This window comes from Chiroxiphia lanceolata, chromosome 8 (assembly GCF_009829145.1).
Source record: "Chiroxiphia lanceolata isolate bChiLan1 chromosome 8, bChiLan1.pri, whole genome shotgun sequence".
NCBI lineage: Eukaryota > Metazoa > Chordata > Aves > Passeriformes > Pipridae > Chiroxiphia > Chiroxiphia lanceolata.
In genome coordinates this window covers 37,441,898-37,457,319 of record NC_045644.1, presented here as the reverse complement: position 1 = coordinate 37,457,319, position 15,422 = coordinate 37,441,898, and the positions used below count along the sequence as shown (strand labels likewise).

The window sequence follows — 15,422 nt, the reverse complement described above, 5'->3', positions numbered from 1 at the left end:
GCTCCCTCCTCCACCTGCCCTTGTTTGCAGCAGCCTGTTTGTTTCCACCTGATTTCTCCAGACCATTCGGAGCTCCGCTCCCTCCTGCTCACACAACATTCCTGCCTCTCCCCAGCTGGCTTTCACCTGCAGACAGAAGAGGAGCACATTTCATGCTGCCCATAACACCCTTCTGACCCCCACGGGTGGGAAGGGTACGAGGTTTTTGGCTCTGTGAACGTGGAAGCGGCCGATCCTTCTCTGACTGCTGCCCTGTGAAACCTCAGCTCCTCATAAAACTGGAGCAAAGCCACCTCAGCTGCCAGAGGGTGATGCAGCAGTGGGGAGGGTGACATTCAGCAATAGTCTAAATTAATCTGTCAGGCTGCATTTTTTTGCAGATAGAATTGTCTGGGGCCAGGTGCAGGCCTTTGTTCAGCTGAGATCCTGTCCCTCCAGGGTCCCCTCCTCCTTCACAAGCCAAATCCAGTAGTGCTCCTGCCACTGCCACACTGTAAAACCTTTGCTTTAGCTCAGGATTTTGGGTCCGTTCCCCCCTGCCACAAATCCATGAAAATTCATGCGCTTGAGGAAATCAGACCCTAGTTGCTATGGTGAAAGGCATTCTGCAAACTAAGAAACAAAATACAAGTGGGACATTTGGAGGTTACCAGATTTTTGCACATCTTTCAGACAAGAATAAAAAACCCTTCCAGCATGTTAAAGGCTCCAATAATTTCCCAGACCCTGCTATGCTTCAAACATGAGGGATTTATGGTACAACTTAAGGAAATTAATAATCAAGCACTGCATTTCTCCAAAGAAGCCTCATTCCCGTGGCTCCTATTATAGCAAATGCAGCAACAGTTTTTAAGAGCTGGGTTTTGGCTTTGCTGAAGAGATGCCAGGAGGCTTGAGATGCACCCGGGAACACTACGACAAGGAGCTCCCATCACTGTGACCTGCTCGCTCTGCTCACTGAACCACCAGGAGGAGGAGTCTGGCTACAGAGCCAGTAATTCAACTTGGACAGACCAGGAAAATTATCCAGCAGAAGGGTCATGGCACCTTTGGGATGAACTGCCTACTTTTGCTAATCAGTGGGTTGGGTTTTTTGCACATTTAATGGGTTGGGTCCCTGCCTTCTATTAAGACACTGCTGTAATTCAACCCCTGCCAGCTCCACAGAGAAAAACTGTCCTCCTAAGATCAAAGAGGTGATGCTGCCTCGGCTGGATGGTGGCAGAACAGGGATCTCAGGGAAATGAGGAGGCAAGATGCCCACTAGGTGGGAGGCAGAGGCACCCACAGCACTGCTGAAAGGGCTCAGCCCCTGGGCTGGGTGGGACTGCAGCGGTGCAGGGGCAAGAGAATTCAGAAACTTTATAGCCCTCTCAACAAATCCTCCCTCTTCCAGCACTCACAGTCCCTGCTAAAATTAATCAGAGAGGTGCTGAGCACCTCTGAAAGGAAAACAAAGAGGCTTCTCCCCTTCTTGGTAAGGTCATCAAACAGCACCCTGTCACACAGAGGTAGCACAAACCTTCTGCACCTCCTGCACTGCGTTCTCCTCAGCACAGCAGCTCAGCCTCCCCTCAACACCTCCAATGCCGCCTCCAAGGCCCAAACATTCCAACAAAGACGTTTTTCCTCTATTGTCTAGTCTGATTTTTCAAATGCCACATCAAATTCCTGTTTCATGAATAACATGAATATGCCTTCTTCCCCCCTGAAGAATATAATTCATAGGAAAGCGTTTTCACAGCAACCCCAATTTAATCTCCTTCTTTTTCCCCATGATCATACAAATGATCTCCAATCTCATCTGCTCAACTGTCACATCCTGCCATCCCACTGTTGCTCTAATTGCACACTGCTGAGCCCCCTCGATCGTTCCGGTATCTCTCCATAATGGCAGGATCACAACTGAAGGCAGGAATTCTCCCCTCTGAAAGCGGCACCGCAGCCTTTCATTTGTGCTTTTGATTCCTCTCTAAAACCGAGGTGAGGAAAAGCACTGGCTTATTTCTGAGACAATGATGTTGCACCACAATCTCTTATTCAGTCTCTTCTCACCCCAGTGGATTTTTTGTTTGGTATTTTTAACTCTAAACTTTCCAAACAGCCACCTCCCGTTAAGTGTTAGTTCCAGTTGCCAGTCCTACTTCAGATCTACACCTTTACCACCCCACTGAGGATAACAAGATGTTCTTACCCTTTCCAAACACCAGTCTTGATGCCGGTTCTTTGGCCCTTTGATTTCACCTCAGCTAAAAAGTACATCAGGAAAAGACTCAGCCTCCTTAAATCCACAAACAAAAGTTACACAAAAGGCCTGGGTCCCAGTGGTTGCAGAACATGAGACACACTCCCCAGCTGCAAGTGGAGTTGGCTCTAAACAGGGGCACACATTTATTTGTTTAGTGCTTGATGGTCTTGGGGTATTTTGAGGGCCATGATTTTTCTTTTTCGTTGTATCTCTCTATATGGCACTGCATCAAATGTCTTAAAACTGAACTGCTGCATGCCACTGCTCTTACCCAGCAGGACAGGCACAGTAACAGAGAACACTACCAAATTCCTTTGCTACGTCAGCTCTCCAGTATATCAGCCAGTAAATGCACTTTCCCTCACTCTAAGTGAAAGCAGATACAGTCCTATAATTTAATACCCTAATGCAGCCCTAAAAAGAAAAGGAGCCTCATCAAATTATGCCTTGTCTGACCTAGAAGCCCTCCCAGAGCCCCACTGCTGGAGCAGGGCATGGCAGCATGTGTCACTGCCTCAGCTGATCCAGTTCCCAGTCTTCCATCCCAGCTTAAAGTCTCCCCTAATGCCCTAAGACATCAGATGTGCAGCTTTCTGCTGCTGTACCTCAGTAGCTGTTCCCTCAATATTTAATCTTGTAAGCTGTTAATGCACAGATCTGTGCTAAGCGGCAGGGTTCAGCTTTTTCTGTACTCAAAAATTTGCTTCCTTCTTGTCTGAATGTGGCAAAGGCCCTTCTTTCACTCCTCAGACCTCAGCTCGAGCCAGAAATCGTTCCATTTTAAACCAGTGAAAGCCCAGGTGGTTTTCTTCCTCCTGCAAGCCTTCCTTTCCCTCAAATGCAGCACAGAAATTTTTGGCCGGGCAGTCCCTTCGCGTTTCTGTTTGTTTTTATTTATTCACTGCAGCCCTAGTTTTTTTTCCACCGAGCCAAACAAATAAAAGCCCGGAGGCAGCGCAGCCCCGTCTCCGGAGATGCCGGCAGCTGCCCCGGCCGCCTCCGTGCCAGCACCGTGCCAGCTGCCACGCAGGGCACGCGGCCACCGCCGGGGACACGGGAGCAGGCAGGGCAGGGGGGCTGCCAAACCAGCACCTCTCCTGGGCCTGGCCCTGCCCTCACCCTGGGGAAGGGGCTGCCCACGTCTCTCAGCCCTGAATCGCTGAGATGAGACACTTTGCTCCTGACCGGAGCACGACTCTGGAACGTGACTGGGATGTTCAAAGCCACTAGCCAGCCTAGAAGGAATGCATACCGCTTCGTGGGAAGTGGTCCACGGAGCATCTCCAGCTTTTTGGGACTAGACTAGGCAAGCACAATGCCAAAGCTTTGTGAGACACAAATCTGTTGGGTCACACAATCCCTTGGGCTCTCAGCTCCACCTATGCCAGGAAGCCTTTTTCATGGATATTCTTCAAGACAGAAGTAACTTAAACTCCCCAAAGCAACTCATCCTACAGAATCTATTTTCTGAGCAGTGTGGGAAGGTACCGGCCTGCACAGCCATTTATTAGCACAAATAGGAGTGTGTGTTTAACTCTGCGGAACGGGTAGAACAAAGGATTATTAAATAAAATTCCGATTAGTTCAGCTGAAAGCAAAATACCAGCTGGAGCCTGGGGTAACGCAGGCATGGTATCAGCAAACATGTGCTGCCAGTGCATCTGCACACACACACCCCCCCAGCTCTGACCACGGGGAGCCTCCTCAGCCCGGAGCAGCAGAGCCACGGCGTCTCCGTCGAGATCCGTGCTCCCATAGCTCGGGTCCTGCCCTCTGCTCGGCAAAGCCTTTGGCTGCACAACGGGAATGAGAAGAATGAAACCTGAGTTTCCCCACTTCATGCCGTCCTGCCAGTAGCCACGCTTTGTTAGCGTTCCAAGTGGGAACACGGCCACTCAGCACGGCTGTGGCACAGTCCCACCACCTGGAATCACTCGTGGCTCTCCCTCCCACCACCCTGCCTAACTGCAGCCATATTCATTAACAGCCCGTTTAGATCCTAGTGCAGAAGTTAATGAAGCCACTTTGTGAGAGGGCAGCCTCCCCGAGCACAAGATAAATAATGGATATAAAAGCGGGCTGGGAGGGAACCGGCGCATCCTTGCAAGGTCACGCTGGAATGCATCAGTGGCTCACTGAGGCTTGGGCTCCTCCGGTAAGAAGCCTGGAGCTATTTATGACTCATGTAATTAATTAATGCCAACGGGCGTTCTGCTGCAGGCACGTGGGAGACCAAAGGGAAATAGGAAGCGAGCAGGTTAGGAAATGTGGTGGAGGTGGGAGAGGAGGATGACATTTCTTGCGGCAAGACAGGCTTTGAAGTAATTACCAACAGTCCAAACAGCCAGCAGCTCCTTCGGCTACGTCAGTACCAAATCAATTAGGAGCTTTAAAAATGCATCGGCTCGTGTTGCCGAGAGCATCAAGAATAAGGAGCGGCCTCGGAGGGAGGGTAGTTGCATTTCTGAGCACCACAAGACCATCCCCTCCCCGCCCCGATCCTCAGACCCCACAAAAGGCGTGACCGGCAGAGGGAGCATCGCTAATGCCTTCCCGATCGCAAATGCTGTGGAATGAGGAGCACTGAGGGAGACCCCCAGTTTGATCTGATGTTTCTGTAAAGCCTGAGGACAAGTTTAACAGAAGCAAGAGAAAGCAGTGAAGGCGTACGCCGTGCGAGCCGAGTCCCTGCAGGCACTCAGGGCTCCTGACACACCTCCACTTCCCGGGGCCGGCTCTCCCACACCGGGAGCTAAACCAAAACTTGCAGATCACGTTAGGAAGGGGACCGTGTCTGTGGCTTTTCTGCTCCAGCTCGCAATACTGCAGTCTCACACCGCACACTCAACGTGTGGCGACGCTGAGTCATGACACCGCGCTCGCACAGACCGTTTGAGGACAATGAGAGCTTAACCTAATTTTGTCCCTTTGTTTGTCCTCTGCACAGAGGAGATCAATCACTTCCACTCCCTGCCTTCACACCCCCCTGCATCCACTGCCTAATACATTATTAAAACTGTAAATATAAATAAAGAACACCCTTTCCCTCCTCTGGGAGGACTCTGAAGTCTTTCTGGGCTGTCCAGCTCCCACCCAGGCTGAATCCCCTCTCATGTTTCTTTGTTGCCAGAATATCTCCTAAACGTTCCCATATGTATCCATGCATTGTCCTGGCTCCCTCTTATCAGAGCTGCCTGCCACAAAATCCTCTCACACAATGAGGATTGCAAATTTGCTTACAACCCAGTGCTGTTTGCCATTTCTGCTCCTCTGTGTATCTCTTTTCTCTCCGGACGCTTGTAGGGGTCAAGCAACCACAGCCCCACTCTGCCACAGCCATCTGGATGAGCAGCAGAGGCTGCCTGCATCCCAATCCTGGCTGGCAAAGCCTGGGAGGCTGTGGGATGCTCCCCTTCAAGCCTTACCCACCTCCACAATGCAGGATCGTGTTTTCCATGCTCTGATCACTACCAAAGCCCTCAGATCCTGGCTGGTGGGACTCCCTACTGCTACCTGCTATTTTTCTGGAGCAAACCCATGCAAATCAATAGCAGAGATTAAAAACAAGAAGAAAAGAGTAAGTGAAATGAGAGTCGGGTTTAGTTTCATAAATATATATGAGTAGAACAAGAGCAACAAAGTGCTTCTTTCTGGTGGGTTGGGAATCAACAAGAGCCTGAGTCTCCAGGGTAAAACAGGAATGAAGTAAATGACAACATGAACACCCACTTAGCATTCGTGCTACATATTCCTGCTCTGAGCCTCAGCAGCTTCAGGAATGCTTCTGTTAAATACTGTAATGCTCCCAATTACGAGAGATCTGGATTGTTTATTTTCTAAACAGATTTCCCCCCCCCTCACAGGAGATCCCCATAAGCCTAAGACAAAAGCAGTCTTGAAGAGGTGTTTCAACCTCTTTTGGCTATACAGTGTCCACAGCTGGGCCCATTTCCCTAATTGTTTCATACTGACCTTGAGGATATTTCGGCCATTAAATGACTCCCGCTCCTTGAAAGATGATTTACCAGTCATTGTGTTGTTTCGCTCTTCAGCTGTAGACAGAAAAGCCACCACCAGAATGAGCTTCAGATGGGAGAACTCTGGGTGCTGTACTTCACCCCCCACTCTCTCCCTCCCCAAAGTCAGCTGCCAGCTAATAGACCTTGTTCTTAGTGCAAAAAACCCACTTTCCCTTTTGAAGGGAACAAGGCAGGAAAGGAAATAGGCAGCCTCTATCGGGATCACCCACGTCACCTGGAGGAAAGACCCTAAATCAGGGCTACGGGATGATGGCTCAGTGCAACACACCTGCTTCTCTCTGGCTGATTTTAATGCCACATCCAGCCATGCCAGGGTAAAAGCATCACCTGGAACAGCACCAATTCCAGGCTGAGTGTGCCAGCACAATGCCAGGGGTGATCCGGGTCCGGACAGCACCGACACAAACCTCTGCTGCCTGCTCCAGGGAGCACATCCATGTGCTGTGGGTGCTTCTGCTGGGGTGGGCACACAGCCACACAGACATTCAGGACAGCAACCTGGGCCTACAGCGACTGCCAAATGCCTGTGTCTGAGATCCATTTCCCCAGAGCATGTCTGGATTTTTATATAATCCCTCAGTACATGATCTGTTCTTTCCACCAGGACCTCTGCCTCACTCGGTGAATATATTCAATATTCCTTTTTCATCTCCAGCATTAACTATGAAGTCCCCCTCCCATCCAGCCTGCTATTCAAATCCTGTATGGAATATAAAGCAATTTCCATGGCTGCCTGCAGAATGCTCTCTCCATAGTGTCTGAATGCCTCACATGCCTCATGGGGTTGTGCAGAACAGAGAGTCAGAATGCCAGGCATAGCTGCCCATGTGCCTCCCATCACAGAGAGCCACACCAGCACTTTGAGCTCACGTTTTTGGGTCTTGATTTGAGACCGATTTGAGACAGAAAATTGTGCTTATCTGACTTCAGGACCAGGCAGACCCAAAACCTGCCCAGAAAACCATGACACAAATCACCTGCTCTTACGACTCTTCATGCAGAGACTCAGAGAGGCAGCAACTAGAGAATCCCCATCACAACCCACTGCGCTGCACGGGGGTCACCGTGGCAGAGCACACACACGTTTGCACATGGAGAACCAGGCTGTAACACACTGCCCCTCCCCAAACAGGATGCTTTTGAGGCTGCTCTATAAAGTAACGTGATAAGAACAGACTGCCAGAGCAGACAATCTCTTGGCAGAGCCGGCAGACGCCATACACTCAAGAATAGCTCACATTCAGCCTCACAGCCGTCTGCATCTCATTTAAGGAGAAACACACTGGAATCACACCCCTAAACCCATGGGCAATCTTTAACTTGACCAAAGAGGATTATGTTTCCATCTTGTTTAAAGGTCAGCACAGCACATGGAGTTGTTACCCAATTTCAATTTAACGCTGGGGCACAGAGAGCCCAAGACTTCAGATGGTACTTGAATGTTCCTCCCTGGCCCAGATCCTGTGAGTGCTCCTGGGCGACAGGGTTTTTGAATCTGTGACTCTGCTGATGGCTTTTTTAATTTTCTCCTTGGTTTTATCTCCTGACATCCCCCCACAGCCCTGCAGGTATTCTTGAGATTAAGAAAAATCACACCATTGAAAAAGCAAACAACAAAAGCATTTGCTGAGCAGCAGGACTCCTTTAAATGCATTTATCAGTAAGGATGAAGGGTCTGTACATACTTGGATCTTTCCTGAAGAGAGTGTTCATGACTGTAGCATGCAGCTTCACCCTGTCCCACTCTTTGAGCATCAGGCCAGAGGCCACAAACCGCTCCACCAGCTGATCAGCGATCACCTGCAATCTGGGAAGACAAAAAGAGAAAGAACAGAGCCATGTAAACTAAGGAGAAACCCCTGCATCATCAGCTTTTGGCTTTTCAGCTGGGAGGGCAGCAAGTGAGAAATGAAGTCTCTGCACGCACTCAGGAAAGGGAGCTGGTCCCTGATGGAAAGCGAGCAGAGACATCAAGATTCGGTTCTAATGCAAAAAGTTCTGGCTGTTTCGCAAAGCTTCCTCCGTGATCGCTTCTGCTGCAAATATTCCAGGAAGAAGGGCAGATTTAGCACAGCAGAGAGCTCGTTCACAGTGACAGATGTTACTGGGAGCTGAAGGATGCATCTCTCTCCTGCCAGGAAACACAATGTGACTCTCCCTGCAAACACAGGCTTAGGCACCTTGTGTCCCAGAGGATCTGCTCAGGGACTGCTGGAGCCTGGACCTTCTGTGTCCCAAATAAGCAAACCAGTCACTGGACTTAACTTCTGGGAGAGCCCAGAACGTGGTGACAGAGGGCACAAACCCAGACAGCACGTCCTGGTGAACACTCCAGCTTTGGAGCTACTGAGCAAGCAGAACCAAAAGACTTATTCCCACCTTTGTGTCTGCCTTGCTCAGGGATGAAAGTGGCCGTGGCTGCCGGGATCTGTGGGCAGACCTGTCCTGGGATAGGCAGCAGGAGCAGAGCAACACGCTCACATATCCTATGCCTAAAGAGCTGAAGGAACTTCCAGGCTGCTGCCATCCCCAAAAAGATTTCCACAGTGCCTGAGCCTTACCAAAAGCAGCGAGGATGTGACAGAGCAAGAGCTTCCCATCCCCAAAAACAAGGCCAGAGGGCACTAAGCCCATGCAGAAGGATCTGGGCTTCTCTCAGCACGTTCCAGGGATTAGACAGCTTTCTGCTCCGTGAGGTCCCACCACTTTGGTGCCTCAGCTGCAGCAGAGCATGGCTGCTCCGAGGCTGGTCCCCAGAGCCCGGGGCTGCCACGCTCCAGATGCCAGCTCCTACCCCACCACTGGCTTTGGACTGCCCCTCACGGGCTGCGAGCCCCCATGCGACTATTCCAAGACTCTCAAACTACCAATTGTCATGGCTTTCTACATTTCCTGGCTTTACTTCAGTGATTTTTAAAATTAGCAATGACAAAGATTAAATGAATATCATTACAGACAATACTAAAACAAATTAACAGAGAATAGCTCAAGTGAAAATGGTGCTTTATTACGTTATAAAGTTAATCAAGGAAATAAAACAAATTAGAATGAATTATAATGGAAATTATTTGCCATGTGGGAGGCATCAGAGCATGATCCCTCTTTCAGTCTGAGCCATTATATGTGCAGAAGGGCTTGCCAACCCCTAATTCTGTCTGCAGTTACGCAAGCTAAGTCAGGATAAATCAAATCTCCTGCTTTACAGTTTAAGCTGATCAAGATGATCCAAAGATCAGGAAGGAACTCCACCCCTCAGCCATGCCAGCAACTACACAGAGCTAGCAGGACATCTTGCATGAGACAGGAAGGCACACACCTCTCTCCAACACAGGCTGCAGCAGTCTGATCCAGCACAGAAAGCCACGTGGTCGCTGCTCTCCTCTAGTATTGGCTTTGCAGCTCAGAAACTGCTTTCTACCCATTTCCCTGAGCAAGGCACAGCAGGTTTCAGCAGGCAAGAAAGTACAAGGAGCTGCTCAGCAATGGTTTGTCTTGCAGGCCAGAAAACAAAGCAGAGTTTTCTGGAGAGATCACCATTTGTTCCCTCTTTACTGTTGGTCCAACACAGTGCCTGCTGGAATCTCAATGGAAGCAAAAGCTGCTCTCAATCAACATAAAAATACCTGCTTTCACCTCTGCAAAGCTAAATGGTTTTCTGGATGCTTGCTAACAATTAAGGAACTATTTTAGGGGGGAAGTGCCAGATGAATTAATTTGCCCATGAGGGCAGAACCAGCCTGGGCCAAGGATTAAAACTTCTGCTACTTGGCCCTCTCTGAGCCCACTGCTATGCAAAAAGCAAAACAAATACTGTGGAAGAGAAGCCTGGCAGCCTCCAAGTGCCACAAAAAGCACAAGGTCTGAGTTTGGTCAAAACCTCAGCTAACAGCTCTCTGTGAAGAACAGATGAGACACTGGCCCTTTCCCAGAGTGGTGGTGGTGGGGGGGTGTTTTCAGTTTGAAGGTAAGGTGGATTTGAAGCCCTCACTTCTCTCCCCTGCCCAAAGCAGCTCTGCCACCCCTGATGCACATCAGCACTTTTTCTAGCATTATGGCTAAGTGGGTTCTCAGCAGAAGGGATCCAGCTGGCACCTGAACAGACCACAGTGCTAGCACCAACAATCCAAGCTGTCCCCAGAGGCAGGCAGACATCACTGGCAGTTCAGGCCCTACTTATGCTCCACAGGATACTCTCCCTGCTCCTCAGGCCGCAGACTTGTTTCCAGAGGCAAGCAGGCTCAGAGAACCCCAGAGCTCAGTGACTCAGGAGAACAGGCCCATACCTCAGCTCTCAGAGCTGGTATTTCAGATGCTCTCCACAACAAACCCACTGAAGGGCATTTAGGTCACCCAGTGTCTGCCTTCTTCTCATCTTTCCAAGTGCTTCTGCCTTCTGTCTCTCTGTGTTCTCTCTCCTGGCTGATCTCTAGCTTGCCCTGGTTCTCCACCCGCCTCGCCTGTTTTATCTCACCTCTTTCAGGGTAGGACAGACTTCAAAGTGGAAGAGCCAAGAAAAGGAAACGATTTCAATTCCTACTGCCTCCCAGCAATTCTTACATTTTTCATATTCCCACCCATTTCCTTATCCCACTTCCCATCTCTTATTTCAATACAGCCTCCACAGTGTGGTTTTAAGCAGGTGGCCCTTCTGTCTCCTCAGCCCTTGAGGAAAGGAGATGCCAGAACATGTCCCTTCTTCCCTGAGCCAGTCCCTGCTCACTGCCTCCCTCCTCCAGCTGCACTGCTCCACGCTCCCCTGCTAGCTCCTGCTGTCCTCTGGCAATGGGAACAGACAGCAAAAGGGCAGCACTGTCAGGAAAAGAGAAGGCTGAGGCTCAGAGAGAGGAGGCTAAAGCTCTTTTGGCTACTCCCCTTCCCTCGTTGTTAATCACAGAATCCTAGAATGGTTTGGGTTGGGAGGGCCATTCAGGATCAGGGACACCTTCCCCTAGACCAGGTTGTTCCAAGTCCCATCCGTGTTTCCTCAGTCTTCCAGAAAGCACCAAAAGAAAAGGTGGTGCTGCCACGTGTGATGTACCTGCCAAAAACGAGGTGGAGGAAGGTTGTCCAGACACTGCCACATCCTGGGCAGTGCTTGTAGAGTCAAAGCCGTGAGCCCCAGTGGTGAACAGCACAAACACTCGCACTGACACCAACCAGGCTTCAAGATTTCACAGCAGCAGCTCAGGCATTTCACACCCAGCACCCTTTCCAGGCTGCTACAGACACAGCAACCAACTCTGTAATCAAGCCATGCTCTTCTGAGAACCTTCTGAGGTAACTGGGTTTTAAGAATAATTAAGTGCTGCAGAATAGGCCAGGCTGTCCAGATAAATCTGGATTGCAGGGTGGGAACTAGACAGCAGAGGCCAAGTCGTCCTGCCTTCTAAGTCATCTCAGGAGTATCTCCTTGGCCATCTTATCCCCGTGTGAGCTGTGACTCCATTATTCAACCTGACAGGCCACTGCAGGAACAAATGACACCTTTCAGCTGCACCACCAGTGACTGATTCAAAGAGCAAACACATCACTGCCTTAACCGGTTTAGGAAGCCAGGATGACTTCATCTTCCTGACTGCTGGCCCGAGGGCTGCCAGCAGGACCCAGCAGCCCCAGAGGGTTTCCCTGGCACACCGAGGGGGAATGAGGGAAAGGGGCATGGGGAACTCACCTGTCTGAGCCATCCTTCATGCGGACCTTGGCGTAAAGGACGTCGGTCATGGCAGGGTCGTCGTTCATGTACTCCACTCCCGCCACCTCCACGGTCAGGGGCTTGCCTCCGGTGACTTGGCTAAAACCCAAGAAACCCCTCACGTTAAAAAGCAAAATGCCACACCTGCTTTTGAAATGCAACCCATAGTGCTCCTCATGCACACGCCAAATATTTGGGTTTGCTAAGGGAATGATATAAAATACTTTTTTTTTGGCCACAGTTAGACACAAATTTGAGGTTAAGAAGGACCTAAATATTACACAGACCACTGAGGAGTTCTTCACTTTCCCAAATCTTTCAGGTTGTCTTCACTGGAAAAAAAAAAAATCAAACACAAAAAGGTTCCCTACGTCCTAAAGCTCAAAAGGCTATTGTTCCTATTGTCTTATCATCTCAAAAAGTAAAATAATTTAAATTCATCTGTTCAGTGTTTTTGACACATATTAAGTCAACCTGCCAGTGTTCACAGGCCAGCTCAATCTCCATGGTCATGTCAGAAAACCCACCAGCAGTAAACAGCACAAGTTCTCATTCCAGAGAGGCTCCTGCCTTCCCTGTGAAAAGAGCAACTGTAACAGAGTCTCCAGCTTGCTGATTTTCGCCGGGAAAGCTGCTTGATACAGAGCACAGTTCTAAGCACACTGCAACATCCACCAGTAAGCTGAGCTGGTTTAAAGTCAGCTCCAGCTCCCCTTGCAGGAAGGCGACACTGCAAACGCGTGCAGGATGTAATATGCACTCCCACACCTGCAAACACACTGGGAAGTGGATCTGCTTCCCAACACGCCGCCTCCTCGCCTTTCCCACCAGAGCAGTGCTCCCTGGGAGTAAGTGATGCCTTGTTTAACACCGAGGCCTGCTGGAAAGCACAGGGAGCTCTGGGCAGGCAGATGTAACAAACACGAGTTAACCAGGTGAGCGTGACTTTGCTCTGACCCTGCCCGTGCGACCGCCTTTGAGGTTCTCAGCTAAGATTCCCAAGTGGAATAACGATTTCCCTTCCCAGTAAGGCTACTGGGAGGAAAACAGCACAAATGTACTATTATGCACATCACACCCACAGCACTAAAGGTTATGTATTCTAAAAAAAAAAAAAAGGGTCAAAAAGGTCACATCTACCTTCACAGGGCATTGCCTCCACTTAGAAAAGGAAATGAAGGCTAATGAAGGTTTATGTGGCTAAGTTTGCAAGTACATTTATTTGGGTGTGGCAGGGGAAATAACCTAAAGGTTACATTCAAGTGTTGATTCCCCCTCCACTAAAGAAAATGGGGAGCAAAGATTTTCTCCACCTCAGCTCAAAACACTTATGAGGAAGCTGGCACTTTCAAAACGTTGCAGGCAGAGCCTCCCCCTGGAAACGCATTTGCATTTCTGTTCAACAGCTGAACAACTGGAGCTGTCATTTTAAAGGCAGAGGTATGAATTTTGGCATTAATTCCCATAGATATCACCTGGCACAGAGTGGCCAATTCTTGCATGGAGGCAACAAATAAATGAATCCGAAGGATCCGTGCTCTGTGTGCAAACGCTTGGCAGAAATAAATAAATAAACCCCTCCCTCAGGCCATCTCCAATTTCTAAGCCGAACAGAGATAAGCTAATTACGGTGTCGTGTGACCACATTTGCAGCTAAAGCCCCAACATCTGCAGCTCGGCGTTAACAGGCAGCCAGGCAGCCGCGGTCCCGGCGCGGAGCTGTCAGGCTGATTGCTCACATGGTTCGTGCTGGCTTCCCTGCACACGGCTCCCACGGCAAGGAATGCGTGTCAAGGACACCTCAGCATCTGCTCCGTGCCAGAGCCCGCTGCAGGACACGTGCACAGGTGAGGGAGCTCGGCCCTCCCCCTGCAGCAGGGACGGGGGCAGCGGCAAAAACCGCTCGCACAAAAAAAATACCTGGGGGCACACGTGGGAAACAGAAACGAGCAGAGCAGGTTTTCAGGGAGTGCTGAGGGTCTGAGCTGAGCTGCAAGATGCTCTTAGGCTCTTTGTGGCTGCTTGGTGATTTCTGCTGCTCCCACTTGAAAGGTTTCAGCCTTTCCCTAAATTTCTAGCGTTGAGAGAGACTACTGAGCTGCTTTTCTCATCGCCGTCCCTTGTCAGAGACAGCGTGCTGCTTTCCCCCCACCCGACCCTTGGTGATGACATCCCTTGTCCATCACTTACTCCACAAAGTCCTCTTTGCATTGCTGTAGGAGGTCACATGCTTTCTGGATCTCTTGTTCGTTCAGGAGCACCAGCGTCCCAAGAGTCAGGTGAAGCTTTGCAGGGTTCTGGAACAGGCTGCTGCTGACCCCGTGATCCTACAAATCAGTCAGTCCATCACATATAGGTGTCTTACCTCATTCACACACCCACCCCCCTCCATCGGAGGGATAAATACCACAGAGAACAGGTACCGAGCCCCTGACATCGGTACTTTTATCTCTAGTTGGGTCAGCAATGATTCGAAGTTGAGAAACAAAATTTCCCAGGCTTTGTGAGGAAGTGAGCTCAGCCTGGCAGGAGAGGCACAGTCCCACAGCTCCCTGCCTGCCTTTCCTGCTGAACAGCAGCCTGGAAGCACATTCCAACAGGCTGCAATTTGGGACCCAGGACCAGTAGCACTCACAGGGTTCCGGGATGAGACTTCCACAGATGTTGAAGCAGCAGCAGCCACCAGCAATGAACTCAACACAAGCCAGCACACATTTAATACTCAAGTCCATTTCTTGTGCAATAACGCTGGAACCAGCTGTAGTGACAAGCTCTAAATGGTCTCTAAATCCTGTCTAAACACAGGTTACACCTCACAACACAAGCACAGCTAATACCAGCTCTGATAATTACATTTTTCTTCTTCCCATGTGCCCTATAGTTTGCCAAGATGAATTAAGTTTAAATTCCCTTTATAAGAAGAGCTGCGTGTTGTTGCTGGGGAAGAACTGTTCCCAGGTGGAGCAGTGGTTACATTCAGCTTTGAGAAACACGCTCTTTGTTCTAGGATACTTTTAAAAATACCTCGAGGATGGTTAACACACCCATATTAAAAAAATTATTTCCACTTTGTGGCCATTTCCCATCAGCGCATTAAATAAATAACCTCCAATTTTAACTCCAGAAGAAGCCAACCTACCAGACCATAGAAGCTTTGCTCCATCTGAAAAGAGTCCACTGACTGAGAATGACAGCTTTGAAGCTTCTAGCTGTGCTCCCGACTTTGAAATAAAACCTTTCAGATGTTTAAACACTGCAGTATCTCAGCCCATCAAGAGTTCAATGCCCCACATCTCACTCAGCATTTTTCATGCCTAATGACCACATCCAAACCCTTCTTTACAGCAGAGCTTATGGGCTGGACTAGGGACAAGCCAGGCTGCACCACAGTGGCCAGAGGCTTGCTCCAGCAGCCACAGGTTGGCAAAAAACAGGGATGGCC

The 15,422-nt window shown here is 49.7% G+C and overlaps 1 protein-coding gene across 5 annotated transcripts in view; it reads right to left on the bottom strand.

Moving 5' to 3' along the window:
- Positions 1–15,422, bottom strand: part of ASCC1 (activating signal cointegrator 1 complex subunit 1) — a 34,171-nt gene that overhangs the window by 9,037 nt on the left and 9,712 nt on the right. For 4 of the 5 annotated variants that reach the window (XM_032695641.1, XM_032695642.1, XM_032695643.1 and 1 more), the window contains exons 6-9: positions 14,171–14,307; positions 11,960–12,079; positions 7,974–8,095; positions 6,221–6,300 (exon numbers count right to left, since the gene is read on the bottom strand). In XM_032695641.1, the coding sequence (XP_032551532.1) occupies positions 6,221–6,300; positions 7,974–8,095; positions 11,960–12,079; positions 14,171–14,307 (459 nt within the window). The remainder of the gene's footprint in view (positions 1–6,220; positions 6,301–7,973; positions 8,096–11,959; positions 12,080–14,170; positions 14,308–15,422) is intronic. The other variant, XM_032695644.1, reaches the window with a different exon arrangement.